The sequence below is a fragment of the Diachasmimorpha longicaudata genome, chromosome 4, assembly GCF_034640455.1.
Source record: "Diachasmimorpha longicaudata isolate KC_UGA_2023 chromosome 4, iyDiaLong2, whole genome shotgun sequence".
Taxonomy (NCBI): Eukaryota; Metazoa; Arthropoda; class Insecta; order Hymenoptera; family Braconidae; genus Diachasmimorpha; species Diachasmimorpha longicaudata.
The window spans coordinates 935,503-952,278 of NC_087228.1; the positions used below are offsets into that span (position 1 = coordinate 935,503).

Here is a 16,776-nt window from a genome sequence, read left to right on the forward strand (position 1 = left end):
ATAAATTAATATTATGAATAGATTAAGAGCCCGTGATTTTCTGTGAAGTTCTCAGGAGAATGAAATGGTGATTTATAATATTTGGGACAATGGATTTCATTGAGTGCTCGGTGTTAAGAACGATGTCTAATGTGACAGTTACCAAGACATTAGAATGAATGGCACCCATCCTTAATATTTTCAAGAGTTTCGACTTTGATCGTATTATGTCCCTTTCTTTACGAACGATTCATACGTTAGCAAACAATTGTATTTATGGCATTTACATATGGACAAGATCATGCACTCATGGATAGTTCACGCGAAGTGTGCATCTGGACTCGTAAATTTAAAGGGCCGGATCCTATAGTTTTATTTTCATTTTTTTTCCAGCACATGTTCATTTTTTTTGTACATCTCTGCTTCATACAAGACTGAACCAATATTTCAGATAAAATATAAATATTATTGGGTGGGGATTAGTAAGTGATGACCTGATGTAAGCCCTGAGGCAATGTTGATACATTTTGTAAACTTCTATTTACACTATTCGATAATGTTGAGTTCACAATAATTTTAGAGTGGGCTGTATAATTGTTGATATAAAAATCGTAGCCATGATAGTTAACCCCCGACACTTCCCTGATGTCGAACCTGATATACACTCATTATTTGATAATGACCGCTTGATATTGCGCCAGAGAATGACCGTTAATACAGAGTGATTGTAACCGAATGTATAAGATGGATTGTTCCTGATTGTGCTTACGAATATACTGCCGGGGAACCGGGCTAGCGGTTTAGCAAGACCCTCTAATGTTGACGATGTTTACCAGAGATTCATTTCTGTGTGTACCGATGCTTCTCGATGACACTTCTGATCGTATTCAGATTTTAAACAGTCTCTCAGATAAATAAACAGATAAATATTTGTCAATTTGAAAAATCTATAATATAATATTGTAATATTTATTTTAGCTTTTATATCGAGCAACTCATCTATTTCGTACCAATCACTTCATCAAGCACGATAAAGTACGAGCAGAAATTGCTAAAAAAGTTCGGGTCTTGAAGGATTTGAAGAATCATCAACTGACGGAACTCGATAATTTAACGGAAACAAGAAAACATTTGCACGGAAAAGCTGAGCAATTGGCTGAACGTTACGAGGATATCAAAGATAAGCAAGAAGACCTGGCTAAGAGGTGAGCATAACTAACATCAATTGAAATAAATATGAAAATCGTTAACAAAGCATAGAAAATATATAACATTTGGACGTTTCTCTTCTTTGAATTATTTCGTAAACTTCTCTGGGACTGAAGAGGTGATAAAATACGAGTATATCCTTCTTCCTGTCCTCATTATATTTTACTTGCTTGAAGTTATGCCGAATTAATCTCGTTTTATTCCAGTTATTTTCAGAATATTTACTTAATTATTTATTCGGCCATTCTGTAATCATCAATGTTGACTTCTCAGCGTCGGTAGTTTGGTATTATTAATACCAATTAACCTACACATATAGAAATATCGCTTGTCTATGTACACTTGTTTATCAACAAATAAATTTTGCAATGTTATTTAAAGACGAAGTCTAGAAAAAATGAAAAACTAAATTAAGAACGAGCTAAAATTCTATGCTCAAATGAATATTATCATCAGAGTTAAATTTTTTCAAAAACAGAATTATTATTAAAACTTTACTGATCAATTTGTTATCCCTATTAATATTAGAAGTCATGGGATATTCTTCATTTCTAAATCAATTTTTTCTCTGTTTTTACCAACTCAACTGGAGTTACACTACTTTAATTATTATCCATTTACCATATATTTTCTTCCACAAATCTAATCAGGGCTGAAGAGGTCTTACGTCTAGTGAATTACAAAGAATTATCCACGGCTGAAAGGGCTGATGCGACACAACTGAAGGACTTGAACCAAAAAGTATCAAAGGAACTGGCTTTTCGGCTAGATAAATTGAAAAAGAAAGTGGAACAACAGAGGATGCATATGGAGGCCTTCAAAAGAGAGGAGAAGAAAAATTCTTATGTTCTTAGCGCGAAACAAGAAGAAGCTATCAAAAGTAATATTGGACAAATGTACGCAACACTCCAAATCTTTTATTTTTAGTCTCTTCGGCAAATTCAAAATCTAAATATCTCATTTTATTTCTAGGGGAAAGAGCATCGCCAACATGATTGCTCAAGTAAAGGCTTTCGAAGATGAACTAGATATTTAAATAATCTCCCTTTATTCATGTTTTATTGAAGTTATTGAAAATAACCTGGAATTTCTTTCGTAATAAATAATTACATTTTCATTTTCACATACATGTAATTGATCAATTATTTTCCAATCATTAAAAAAGTATCATAATTATCTGATAATTTAATTTTATGATATAAATGATCAAGGCGAAAATCACGATGTTAAATAACGTCCTAGTTATTTTTTTAATTTTATTGTTAATTGTATACCGATGTATCGGTGGACTGTTACATTTTCCATGCAAAAAGAAAGAAAAGCTCTTTGTATCAATCACCCTACTGGAGAATGGGACTTTATAAAAATAAATCAAAAATAAATCAGAATCAATTTTTCAATACTCAATAAACATCAGAAAATTGTAAATAAAAAAAATTATCATTTAAAAAATTGGAGAATCATTGAAAACTTCAAGAGAATCTTTTCTTTTTCATAAACATTCTAGAAGCTATTCTCCATTGTAAGACAATTGATCTTTAATGTGTCAAACACCGTTGATAATATTTTTTGGACAAGTTAATCGAATCATCAGGTGAATAGATCGGAGTGTAGTCTAAATGAATAGAAGCCCTCGATCGATCGTATAAAAACACTGATCCCACATAGGCAATTAAGCTAGTTGGTGATATGGGATAAACTAATCCCCCGATGAACTTGTTACTGACACTCACAGTCAATTCGACGACCAGAGCGAGTAAATAAGAAACAGGAAGAGGGATACACCAGGATGATCGTTTGATATAGCAGTCACTGTCCTTAGTGATCCTTTCACAGAATCTCGTGATGTCATTCACCTCATCGTCATCAGTTATCGTGATTGGAAGACCAGCGATGGATTGCGGTCGTTCACGGAGAGTATTTTTAGCACAAACTAAACCCCAGGCTGCATTACCTGAAAGTATGACAAAGCAACATAACTCATAATTTGATCAATTCAATCATATGTTGATTTTCTCACCTACGTAAGTCATCTGCTGCTTGCCGCCCTTTCCAGCTAATCTGGGCAAACTATTTCCACATAACTTTCCATATTTCAAAATTCTAGAAATAAATTTAGTGTCTCCTTCTCCATAAAGTAGTGTGGGTCTTATGGATACTGTTTTTAATTTGTCCGTTTCTAAAAGAAAATTACAAGAGAAATAATCAACGCTACTTATCAATTTATAACTTTCTTGTAGAACATGAGATTTAGTGGAATACCATAGTTTAAGTTTATTATTATAAAGTTGGTGGTGCTGATGAGTTACTTCGAGAGAATTATTAATTCACATTCATTTTTCATTTTTTAAAAGCCTACAACTAAATTCCGTATGAATAGTGCGAAACCTATCAATATTTTGTTAATTTTAGGAACAGTATTTTTAGTTTTTCTGTTACAAAAGAAAAATACTGGAAGGAATAGTCGACGGACTTATTCTTTCTTCACAAACAGATTTCAGTAGTATGAAAAGATAAAGATGATCGACACGTATCTTCATCTATATCGATTGCAAATCACATTATCAAGACAACAATTATGAAACTTGTTGTCCGAATAAAAATTCCTCTAAAGCAAAAAATTTTTATTCCTTCCGGAAATCTTTTATTCTAGATTTTACCAAAAATGACGTATGAAAGGTTTTTCTACAGAATTCACGAAAAATTAGATACAGATAACAGAGAATTATCAACAATGCGAGAGTGTTCATAAGTTTTTTGCACCCAAATTTTGGAGAGAAGAAAAAGTTTATTGTAGCTGTTGATACAACTCACACGAAATGAGTTATTTCAGGGAACACTTGAAGCTTTAAAGAATAAACCGATGATTAGTGACTTCAAGATTAGTACCATTGCTAAGAAGTTCTCCATTAGCCTCTAGGACGATCTTTTCAGCCCTTAATTTCGACACAGCATACGCTCCCATCATCAATCTACTCTCATCGTCTGGAGTCCTTAGTTTAGATTCTTTTTCATAAATTACCATGGCTACAATTCCGCCTTTGATGTATGATCTTAATGTGACCTCAGTCGTACTGCAATAGATCAATCGTTGTACGTTTTGATCTATACATAGCTTTACCACATTTTCTGTAACTGCAAAAATTCAATTATTTGTACTGAGAGAAAAATATAATTTTGCCGAATCAAATATTCTTCAGACAAGAATTTAAAGCAGATTTTACAATGGAAATTTCGGGACTTTGTTTGTCCAAAACAAATACAATTGACAAAATGATATTTTTCTCTCTGAGCGATCAGAGATATTCGCAGATTACCTCAAAGTTTGGAGGAGACTAAAAATTTCTGCCATGATTTTTCGAGTAAATAAAATACAATTCGAGGATATTCATTTTTTCTTTCAATTTTTGGTCGGACGACAGCAAAATTTTCATTCTATTGAGGTTTTTTTTAGTTTTTCTACATAATTGATGAAATATGTCTATTCTAAGGCATTTTTTTCATAAATAGCTTAGAATTACTGGATTATTATTCAATTATTATTGGTACAAGAATGCCTTAGAGTTATTTAAAAAAATCAAAATACTCAGTGCACCCTCTTTCCTTGTTGACGAGAGCAATTTGGTTTTTGAAGTAACTGTTAGCAAATTTATCTAAAAATGAAAGGAGGATCAGACAGCCTTCATTTCATTTTTGTTTCTTTCAATGTTTTTTTTAAAATAAAATATCAAAACCAGAACCGAGCTACTAATCGAAACCAAATTCAAGCCTAGCCTCGTTGAGCTAGACTAGACCAAATGAATAATCCCTTGGCAGACCGAAATCGGTGTAAAATGCTTAGAGTTGTATGCGAAATGTATTGATTTTATAGAGTCTGTAAAAGAATACACACAGGTACTCGCACACCACTACTGATAGAAATCAAAATAATTATATTTTTCTGCAGGAATATTTTTAAATCATAATATTTTCATTTGCAATACTTCTAAAAATAATATTTTGTCGGAGTAATATATGTACGGAATATTATTATTATTGATTAATATTTAGAGAGGTTACCAACTTCACTCTCAAGTCTCTATAGATGGGTTACAACAATTGTTTCAATAAAAAAAATACCATCCACATTATTTTTCTGCAATTCTTCATAATTCGGAGGAAAATCGTAAGACACTAATCCAGCACAATGAATCACGACGTCAGCATTTCTGAAAGGACCACGACAGTCTTCAATATTCAACAAATCATTGATGAAAAATTGAATCTTGGCAGAGCCTTCAATTTCACTGCATCCAATAATTGAATAATCTTCGAGAGGGACTTTATCTAGCCCCCTAATTTCGGACACTGTTACATCTTGTTGTAGTTGTTTCAACACGTGTTGCCCCAGGAAACCGCATGCACCTGTTGATTGAATATTGAAGTAATTAATTGTTTTCATTTCAGTGAATTTCGTTCCGACTTGGGGGGTTGAACATGGTACATGCTTTCATATAAATCCATTTAACCCCTAATATCTGTACATTTTATAATGATTTTAATAGGTAAAATATGAAAGTATGTTTTAATCTCGACATTGAATTATTGAAATTTCTTTCTGAAAACAGTAAAACATTTACGTTTGGTAAAAGATTGATAAAATAAATAGGAAACCCCATGTGTGAGTTTAATTACGAAAATTTTTTAAAACTAATATATAGAAAGCACTTGTCCATCACAAATTCGCGGATTAGGAATCGTAATAAATTTATTAGAGTTCTGATTTTACTGAAAATCAATGCCATATCTAAGCAGAATACGGCATTGCTCCTATAAGAATTGTTTTGTAATTTATTTTTCGGATTTTTTTTTTCTAAATAAAATGTCCGGAAACTTGGGTTGAAATTGGTCTCAAAATAAACGTTTAACTACCCCTACGTAACTATTGACAGGAATTTTGCTAAACACAAACTTTTTTGTAATACTTGGACATCCTTAAGGCACTTGTTTGTAATTTTATTGTGGGCGAATATGAGGTTCGCAGATTGAGTCGAATGGGATTCCTGTAGTCACATTTGTTAAACCGATTTGTACACGTGTGCGTTCCATTATTTTATGTGATTGACTTCCCACACGTAGCGATACAAAATAATGTTGTTTCTAGATGTGATTGTCTTTTCAATACTGGAATGATTTACCTGTCACCAATACAACGTCGCCTCTGTTACGCGCCATTGAACTAACCCACTTCATTTTATGCTGATTCAACTCTAAAAATTCTTGACACTTGTGGTTTCACTATATGACGGAGCAGTAACTCAAAACTGTTTATTATGAAAAGTTTATCATTTATTGTTTCATTGTACACCTTATCATGCCAAAAGACTGATGATTACGTTATTTTCATTGAGAAGATTTCGTGTTAAAATCAGCAGCTTATCAAGAATTGATTTCTACAACTTAGAATATTTCTCTAATGCTCAGCATTATAACAGTATACGAAGAGCAATGCAAAGAAAATCATTCATTTAAAGATTGTGTAAAATGAACGTTTCTCATGATTAAAAAAATATCCAGCCAATTTTCACATTGTTTCAGTTTTTTTCATTCTATTGATTACAGTTTGTCAAGTTCGATATTATTGAATTTACGTGACATTAAGTGTAACTTCAATTTTTGACGAACGTTAATTTCGTATTATGCAACAGTTATGCCAGCAGTTTGCAAGTAAGTTCGCAGATGATTGGCGTTGGGTTCTGGAATTTGTCCGAGAAGACCGGGAAGCTGTCCTGGGGGTAGTCGACCGAGGCCTTGGGCAAGGTGCAACCGTACATCACCAACAGCTACAAAATATCATAAGAAAAATTTCAAATTTTTCGAAAATTCTATACCTTTATCTTTGCTGATCTGGAGCGACCACGCACAGAGCTTTTCAAAAAATTCAGTATTTTTACATTCCAGACCATTCTACATCGTTTCGACGAAAAATTAGAGATTTCTTATGAGGACGTTATTGAATGATTGCAATAATTCCATTCGGAAGCAGTGCTCAATTGTACTGAATGTTAATGGAAAAAATCTTACCTGCAAGTGGATCTTTCCTCGGATTTCTGGCGCAAATGAGTTGGCTATAGGCCGCCTGATACCCAGGATTGTCATCGATTTCCGGCATGAGCATGTCTTCAGGCAAAGAGCTTTCATCCTGGGGTAATTCAAAAAACTCCACTAGCGTAGCCAAAAGTTTTGGATAAAACATATTATAAGGACTCTCAATCATCGCCGGACAATCGATAAGTAGATTGGACATTCCTACAGCTGCAACCTTCCTTTCAATCTCCCCAGAGACTTTCTGTAAATCTGTAATGACAACTCGCTCCAGCACCATTCCAAACATCTGCGGTTGGATCTGATCGATCATCGTGATGAACGCCGAAGCTCCATACCTGATGATATAATATGCGAAAAAGACGATGAGTCCTTTCACGAACTTCGTAGTCTTGGTGGAAGAGAGTCGTTGAAATAGCAGAACAAATATTTGCTTCATGAACGGCTCCAGAATATTGGCAGGAAAATGCTCAATTATGGTCTGCATCAGTAAAAATCCTTCGTGATCATTTGCCTTCGAAGCAATGAGCTTCTGAAAGACTCCAAGTAGTCCACTGGTCTTGTCCTGTGTGATAATCTGATGTGCTCCATGACTGACAAATGCCTGCAGAAGTCGATTGAGAGGATGAATGTTTCCCTGTCTTTCAAAAAGAACTGGTGCCAAGAGACAAGGAAACAAGGCCATATAAGGCTCAGGTACTTCCTGTCCAGTGCGAAGCTCTAGTAGAAGTGCCAGAATTTGGAAAACATAAGGCATAAACTCCTGGACATCTTGCTGGAGAATTCCTTGGAAAATTGGGAAGAGAACTTGCTCGAAGGAAATGACCGCCTCTGGATTGGTCTTGCAGACGATTCTGATAGAGAGACCCAAAGTTTCGAAGAGGTAGTGATTGAAATTCGGTCTGCTGGGGTTTCTGGCGACAATTGACAGCTTCTCTGTTAATTTTGGCAGAAGATCTCCCAGGAATGGCACAATGTTCTCCTTCAGAGTTCCAAAGCTTCTCATGATTGCTTTCATCGCGTACTCGTTCTCCCCCGATCCTGATAGTTCCAGAAGAGCGAAGAGACCTTTGAGGAGATCAGCAGCAAGCGGAGCAATTTCTTCGCCTTTCACGATAACGGCGTTATTGGGACCTCTCAGAGCAAGGATTTTCTCGATGGCGCAGGCTGCGTAGCTGTGGACCACTGGGCTTGACGCTGTTAGGTGTCTGATCATATGGGGTAGACTCCCTATAACTAATTCTCGTGGGAGAATTGACCTAAAGGTCATCATGAATTTTATGGCGTCAGCTTTGAGAACCGGAAATTCGTTGATGTTTGGTCTTGCCAGCTCTGGCTGAATATGCTGGGAAGCAAATTGAGGTAGAGGTACGAATTCATTGCTCTGAGTCACTCCATGCTTTTGAGTTTGACCTCTACTTGCACTGGAGGTTACCAAGTAGATTACTGCGTCTTTCTTACGCCAGTTCTCGGAGGGCTTTGCTGCGTATTCGGCTAAACGTTCCTGGAATTTAAGGAATCGAATTTATCACAATTATTGATTGTATTTCTAATCGGATTATATCATATTAAATTGAAAATATTTGATTCTAACCAATTGATTGATTTACTTTCCTGCAAAAGTCCGTCAAGTTTTCATTTTTATCATTTTGACCTTAATATATTACTGAATGTATCGATAAAATCCTAAAATCAATCATTTTTTCTCTTGAATTAAGAAATGTCAACGTTTTTAAAAATGCTAGATTTAAAGTTAATAGTGCTTGGCTCCCCCAGTGCAACAAAATATTTACCATAATAAAAACACCGAAAATCTCCATAACTTTGGCCCCAAAATACTTGGCCAGAACCTTAACAAGATCACAAGCAGCTCTCCGTCTAGTATCAACATCACTTCCCTCAATATCCCTTCTGATGTACTCCTCAGGATTATCCTCAAACAGTTCATTATCAGATTCCCTGAACTCGATGTTCGGCGTGATGAGATTTGTACAGATGTTCCTGAGATTTTGGGGCTCTTCAAAGAGGGGCCTGTATTGATCTCTATCAGCAACCGTCACCAAAAATTGGAGTGAGTTAGAAACAAGTGCATCGTACTTCGGTTGCTGGCCTGTGCAGTTGAGCAAAGCCCAGATGGCCTCCAGGAATTTAGGAACATAATTCTGAAACTCTTCGTCGTACTTTTGAGCGTAAAGAACAATATTATCACAAACTTGTGATTTAAGTTGTTCGATTACTCCAGCTTCTTCGTCATCATCGGTTTTCAGAAGGGGAACATCAGTAGTTAACAAAGTGTGAAAATTTCCCATCCATATTTCTATATTATCTTCAAAAAATTCTGGCAAATCTTGGAAGTTTAATGAGTAGAAAACTTTGCTCAGGATCGTTAGTGAGTTATAAATGACCTTGAGAGCGTCTACATTATTAGCATGAACTTGGGTGAGATTCATGGTTGCCAGGAACAGATCAGTCAGGGGCTTGGCAAATTTATCGAGGACGAATTTAATCTCCTCCCAGAGTGTTTGGCTCTTGAATTCGTAGCGATAACGTTTGAAGAGAGAATGGGCTGTGTGGAGGACTCCATTGATAATGTGAAAGTCTCCTGTATTGAATTTGTCCACCATTTGGTCGATGAGATCTGGCCACTTGTTTGGAAAGTCATGACGTCCAATTATTGATACTGCGTCTGACAGTTGCTTTTGAATCGAGTCCGGCGAATGCAGCATGAGGTTTACTATTAGTTTCTTTATTGCTTCGCGGTCCTGGGCGTGAATTTTATCAACTCCATCTTCGTCCTGAACACAAGTAAATTGGATGATTATCAAATATCGTGATAGATCGATTGTAACATATTTTCTCGTATTTTGACAATTTACCGGTGACAATATAGCATGTGAAGAATTTCACTTTATCTCTGTGTGATGAAAAACTTTACCATCATCGATCATATTGTCGATTTTTCCTGTGATTGTACAGAAAACAAGCCCTTCTATTTTTTTTAAGATTGCTACGCATCCTGTAAACAGTCAAGTTGCTGTCATCTTCATTTTCATATGCATACAACTCTTGAAACAATTAGCCGATTTAAGTGGTCTTTCAAAATACCGACTTTCTAGACTAAAATAAGTCATTTCTTTTATCGTTTCTGTTGAAGGAAGACGTGAAAAACCACCTAAAACTTTGTTGTAAAGATGAATTTCTTTCAATTTTTTAAATTTCAGTGGCTATATTAGATTCAGATAAAATTTTTTACCAAAAGCTAAAGTTGAAATCACATCGCCTGGTTAATTTTTATTTAAATTTGCTATTTGAAGGCGCAATTCGCAAAAATATCGCTTCGAACAGAATCTATAAAACAACAGCAGAATTTAAAAAGGGCACTTTATCTGATGTACAAACACAAAAGAATTCAGTAATACGATCGACGAGGAAAGGAAAAGTTGAAGGTGGAATCATATACAAAATATTCGGTTGCATAGAAGATAAACATAATAATAAAACTATTCTTGATAACCATAAATTAACGTGAAATTCGGAAAATTAGTAGCACAAACGTTTTATTCAATTTAATTAAACTGAATAAACAATTAATTATAATAAGGAATTATAACAGTAAAATACACCATTTTTTGAAAAATTTGAGAAAAATTCAATGAACATTTTCTTCATGTAAATCAGCCAATTGAAATAATTTAATATTTTTTCATGAAATCGATGATAAAAAGTCGTTGGGTGGACATCGAGTTTTACATATTAATCGAATATATGTACAAACAGGTGTAATTTAGCAGTTGCTCAAAATCTCAAGAATCAATAGAGTCCACGCAATAATTCTATATGTTTAGACTGTATAGCTGATAAACTTTGTTTGATAAGTTTCAATGTTTAATTTTTAAAAAATGGCAGTTACCATTCGCCGAGCAGGAAAAATACAAAAAACCGTTGGTCGCAATGATTTTGAGGTCAATTTCACCTCGCAGAAGTTTCCGAAGAAGATGTATACAAAGACGTTTAAGGAGATATTTTTTCATGAAAATTCTCACGTGATGGCATGAATTTAATCGTTGTTGCAATTAGATCACTTACAATTTTCCAATTACGTTTGATGTAGTTTTTGAAGGCTACGGCGCCAGCTATCCTAATTGTTAAATCAATGTCCTGTTTCTCAACTAGGTGCAATAACAACGCCGGATAATTCTGATTTCCCTCGATTGATTCCAAGAATTTTTCAGCTGAAAATCATGAATAGATTGTTTTCATAGATTGTAGAGTGAATTTTCAGTGCAAAGAAAATGATGAAAACCTTAGCGATCGTATTTTCATCACTCAAACAGGCGAAATGTATTGGTTTATACATTCCCCACTTAAGTTGTGATGGTTTTTCGGAGGTTAAACGCTTACCGGGTCTTCTGAAATCTACATCTGGACTCAGGGTACGATGTAAATAATCACTGAGTGTAATTAAATTGGCCCCTTCGAGCTCCATGATGGCAATCAATAATTTTAACTTATTAAATATATACCAAACTATAAGAAACGATTATCACAAACGAACCACCAAATGCAGCCAAAATTTACCACCGGCTTTCTACAATTTCAATTTTATAACCTCTTGAGCTTCTAAATGTTAAAGACACGACGCCCCGGCAGAGGGCGAACGGGCAAAAACTTCGTGGGAAATTTCAACCGAGGTGTAGACCTTTGCACACAGAGAAAACCAATAGTAAAATACCAAATTAAAAACGGAATTTACATAATTTTTAAACACGTAAATTGCGTCTCAAAGCAACGTACATTACGATTCTTGAACCGTGCCTTACAATGTTTGCAAAGTAAAGCATCTTCTCTAAAACGCAATTTACGATTTTTAAAACGCCAATTACGAGGTCTTATCTCATAAATGACGATTTGAAAGAACGTGAATTATAATTTTAAAAAACGTAAAATGAGATATCGACAACAAAATTTACGAGATTCAACCGCGTAATTTACGGTTCTTTCCTCGTCGTGAAATCTTGTAAATGAAAAGAGTTTTAGTTTACTAGTAAACTAAAAATGGCACAGTTGGACACTCGCTAAACGTAACATCAGAGACCATAGGAGAGATTAGGAGGGCCAATCCTGGGAGATCAACCACGAAGGGGGGGCTCCGTTCGTAGGGGGGGCTCCGTTTGTACTTTCTCAACTGTACCAATGAACAACTGTACAGAGAATTTTCAAACGGTGAGAGCACCACTGTGCAGGGATTCAACTGTCGAGAAGCTGCCAAAACCCCAACTGAGATGTGATGTCCTGAGCTTGATAGCCAGTAGATGTCACTAAACATCATTAATCTTAGTCCGCGAAATTTAAATTAATCTTAATTTTTATATTTTTAATCAGTGTCGAAATACGCACAAAATAAGTAAATACAATGGACAATGGACAATGAACAATGAAAACAACACCACCAGTGTGGGAAAAACCGTTACGCATAAATCTTAACATCTTGAGTTTAACTTTCCCATTTATTTACCCGTAAAATTCGTTGGATAAACATTTTCTCCAAACCTGAAACTTGAGAAGGAAATCATAAATCTTCGAATCCATACAGTCTAGGTCGTAAAGTACCAGTTCTGTTTTTGCTCATGTCTTGATTCAACACGTGTGAGGTCTTCTTTGTCCATTGTATCGAAAGCTGAGGGCCTGAGTCCCTTGACAGAGAAAACGCGATGTCACGCGTTTTCCTTTTCCCCGCTTTCCTTATTCTACCCCTCTTCCCTTTTTCTCGACCAAGTTGCGTGCGCAACATATAGACTAGTGGGGGTTGTAGGACCCAATCCTTGGAAAATTAGTTTAAGTTTAGTTTAGTTCGATTCTAATTTGTTTCTTGGCCGCTTCTCTCTTCAATTAGTTAATCGCCAAATTTCCGTCTAGTTTGGGTTGTTAGATTCTCTGAAACTTTATTAATAATTCGAGACTCAATCTAAGATTTAAAACTTATTAAATAAAGTGTGTGTTACGTGCTCTCCTAAGCACTGGTGTTTGCGTTGATTTTATTTGGAAAACCTGAATCCAATTATTTCCTTTCAACGAGTTGACATGGATGGAGTCCTCATTAGAGGTTTAGCGGCTGACGGATCTACGGTTTTCAAAACTTTGGCGCTCAACCTGGTGAGAGGCGCCACAATCCTCCTGGTAACTCAGGTAGGACATAACAGAGATATCACTGGGATATTTTTCGCGAACTAACTCTGTAATTCCCCGGACTACGGTCTTGATCCTTGCAGCAAAATCAACGATCTTTTCATTTGGTTCTTGATGAATATTAGCAAGTGATCCTTGCCATTGGGAGAGAGTCTGACAAGATGCAAATGTTTGTTTTAAATTAGAAAAGATGCTCTCAAGAGTTGCTGGGCCTTCATCGATATATTTACTGGCCGTCCCTGTGATTCTCGACTTGATTAATTGAGTGAAAAAAATGTGATGTGAGGGGGATGCAAGCGCCAATGCTTCTTTGCACAAACTAATGAATTTATTTACCGACATATTTTCTCCGTTGAAAGTTGGAATCAAACTAGAAATATCTTTGATTGACATAGTGGGTGCAGAGGGCTGAAGATTCTGACTAGTTAAATTCTTTCGACTCCCGGATGGTAAATTTGACAAATCACTTAAGGTGCCCTGTGGTAACATCCGCTAAATCACTGAGCGAATCATTGCAAGAATTATTGGTTCGTGCAGAATTCCCTCTAGATCTACCTCGTCTAACTCTTACGGGTGGCATTTTGAGGATTTTTTTTTTTTAATAAATTCCTAGGACTTTATTGGCTTCTCTCTTCACGAAACTACTATAAATTAAAATTATCTTTTGTGCTCTACCTGGGTATGGACAAGGTGCGGCCTATAATCAGAGTATCCCTTTACTATTCAGGAAAACCGCAAAAACCGGAACGATACCCTGAGACGTCCATCCACTAAATAATGCTTATTTCTAGACTTACAATTTCTGCATTACAGCTAATCCAATTAGGCCACTAGATTACTTATTTATCACCTTAAAGTTCACTAATTGTCTTCAAATTTGTTCACTATCACTTGACACTGATTTTCTTCCTGTCGGACTGGCTGGCTGCGATCACCTCCTTAGCGATTTCCACCGGAACTCGATGTCGTCAGAGTAATTCGATTGAATTTTGAATTTGAATCCAATTTCGATGAATGCGGCTATCCCACCGCTGTCACCAGTTGTTATGTCCTACCTGAGTTACCAGGAGGATTGTGGCGTCTCTCACCAGGTTGAGCGCCAAAGTTTTGAAAAACGTAGATCCGTCAGCCGCTAAACCTCTAATGAGGACTCCATCGATGTCAACTCGTTGAAAGGAAATAATTGGATTCAGGTTTTCCAAATAAAATCAATGCAAACACCAGTGCTTAGGAGAGCACGTAACACACACTTTATTTAATAAGTTTTAAATCTTAGATTGAGTCTCGAATTATTAATAAAGTTTCAGAGAACCTAACAACCCAAACTAAACGGAAATTTGGCGATTAACTAGTTGAAGAGAGAAGCGGCTGAGAAACAAGTTAGAATCGAACTAAGCTAAACTTAAACTAATTTTCCAAGGGTTGGGTCCTACAACCCCCACTAGTCTATATGTTGCGCACGCAACTTGGTCGAGAAAAAGGGAAGAGGGGTAGAATAAGGAAAGCGGGGAAAAGGAAAACGTGTGACATCGCGTTTTCTCTGTCAAGGGACTCAGGCCCTCAGCTTTCGATACAATGGACAAAGAAGACCTCACACGTGTTGAATCAAAACATGAGCAAAAACAGAACTGGTACTTTACGACCTAGAATGTATGGATTCGAAGATTTATGATTTCCTTCTCAAGTTTCAGGTTTGGTGAAAATGTTTATCCAACGAATTTTACGGGTAAATAAATGGGAAAGTTAAACTCAAGATGTTAAGATTTATGCGTAACGGTTTTTCCCACACTGGTGGTGTTGTTTTCATTGTTCATTGTCCATTGTATCTACTTATTTTGTGCGTATTTCGACACTGATTAAAAATATAAAAATTAAGATTAATTTAAATTTCGCGGACTAAGATTAATGATGTTTAGTGACATCTACTGGCTATCAAGCTCAGGACATCACATCAGAGACCAAAGAGGATAGACCAAAGTAGAGGCTCAGTTCTGGGGGTTTGACTGACGCCAGTTTCTCCACGTTACCGACATGATTTCACCCCCGAGGAGACGGGGCGCCACGAATCCTACTGGGGTATCTGCATATCGGCCAAGCGGGGGGGCTCCGTTTGTACTTATTCAACTGTACAAATGATCAACTGTACACAGAATTTTCAAACGATGAGAGCACCGTTTGAAAATTCTAAAATTCTAAAAAGCTAGACTGTACATGTGGCGCTGGGTTCACATGTACAGCCTAGCTTTGTTTCTCGACAGTTGAATCCTTACACAGTGTTGCTCTCACCGTCTGAAAATTCTGTGTACAGTTGATCATTTGTACAGTTGAATAAGTACAAACGGAGCCCCCCCGCTTGGCCGATATGCAGATACCTCAATAGGACTCGTGGCGCCCCGTCTCCTCGGGGGTGAAATCATGTCGGTAACGTGGAGAAACTGGCTTCAGTCAAACCCCCAGAACTGAGCCTCTACTTTGGTCTATCCTCTTTGGTTGAATCCCTGCACAGTGGTGCTTTCACCGTTTGAAAATTCTCTGTACAGTTGTTCATTGGTACAGTTGAGAAAGTACAAACGGAGTCCGCCCCTGTGTTGTTATCGACGCTTTAGTCTGCTCCCTGCTTTACCTACAGCGGTAGGTATGACATGGTTTACGCCCTCGGCTTTACCCGCAGAACCGAGTCGAACAGTAGTTCAGGCGCCACGGCTACAGATTTTTGCGGTTGAACGCTCACCATTGGCCCTGCTGATCTCGCATATAATCTCTGCTCGTATGTCTCTTTACCTCATCAGGATACTAATCAGTAGTCTTGCGTCTTCACCCTCACAAGTTCTTAGAATACAAACAAAACTCAGTATCTGCACGTAAATTAATTTGAAAATTATCCTCCTACCCATCCCAGCATCCAATCTGAAGTATCATTAACTCAGTGCTTCAACCCAAATGTGCCTCTAGTTCCCATAGTGGAGTGTTGACGTGGAGGAGTGACTAATAGTGTTCCCAACAAAAAGGATAAATCAGTGAAAACAATAACATTTTCAATAAGAATGAACAAGACGTGTGCGCGTTGTGAGAAAACGGTTTATCCGATCGAGGAACTCAAGTGTCTCGATAAGGTGGGTGTCTTCAATCACGTTTTATTTTCTCCAATAAAAATTTCCCAACCATTCTTTTTCGATGAGCGTCAGCCGCGTGCTTAACCTAGTTGTCAGACATCCTACAGTATGTGTTCATCTGTGGTACACAGAATTGTCGTTTCCAGCTACGCGTCATCATATTTTGGGACATGAAATACCGTAAAATGAACGACGAACTTATTAC

General features: G+C 36.5%; 4 protein-coding genes across 4 annotated transcripts in view; 2 read left to right on the forward strand and 2 right to left on the reverse strand.

Moving 5' to 3' along the window:
- The window catches only part of LOC135161894 (nuclear pore complex protein Nup88), a 96,777-nt gene extending 94,137 nt beyond the window's left edge, over window positions 1-2,640 (forward strand). Inside the window, exons 9-11 of the mRNA XM_064119869.1 lie at window positions 958-1,184; window positions 1,839-2,084; window positions 2,161-2,640. Of these exons, the coding sequence (XP_063975939.1) occupies window positions 958-1,184; window positions 1,839-2,084; window positions 2,161-2,224 (537 nt within the window). The 3' untranslated portion in view covers window positions 2,225-2,640. The remainder of the gene's footprint in view (window positions 1-957; window positions 1,185-1,838; window positions 2,085-2,160) is intronic.
- Window positions 2,431-6,602, reverse strand: LOC135161897 (3 beta-hydroxysteroid dehydrogenase/Delta 5-->4-isomerase type 1). The gene is made up of 5 exons (XM_064119878.1): window positions 6,366-6,602; window positions 5,308-5,592; window positions 4,078-4,323; window positions 3,209-3,367; window positions 2,431-3,142 (listed from the first exon to the last, which is right to left on the reverse strand). The coding sequence occupies exons 1-5, from the start codon at window positions 6,418-6,420 to the stop codon at window positions 2,727-2,729; spliced, it is 1,161 nt and encodes a 386-aa protein (XP_063975948.1). The 5' UTR covers window positions 6,421-6,602; the 3' UTR covers window positions 2,431-2,726.
- Window positions 6,603-6,748: 146 nt separating this feature from the next.
- LOC135161892 (exportin-2) lies at window positions 6,749-11,882 on the reverse strand. The gene is made up of 5 exons (XM_064119868.1): window positions 11,674-11,882; window positions 11,359-11,504; window positions 9,066-10,067; window positions 7,252-8,776; window positions 6,749-7,010 (listed from the first exon to the last, which is right to left on the reverse strand). Exons 1-5 carry the CDS (start codon window positions 11,756-11,758, stop codon window positions 6,865-6,867), a joined length of 2,904 nt encoding a protein of 967 aa, XP_063975938.1. The 5' UTR covers window positions 11,759-11,882; the 3' UTR covers window positions 6,749-6,864.
- Window positions 11,883-16,179: 4,297 nt separating this feature from the next.
- Window positions 16,180-16,776, forward strand: part of LOC135161900 (LIM and SH3 domain protein Lasp) — a 93,365-nt gene continuing 92,768 nt past the window's right edge. The window contains exon 1 of the mRNA XM_064119879.1: window positions 16,180-16,571. Within this exon, the coding sequence (XP_063975949.1) occupies window positions 16,503-16,571 (69 nt within the window). The 5' untranslated portion in view covers window positions 16,180-16,502. The remainder of the gene's footprint in view (window positions 16,572-16,776) is intronic.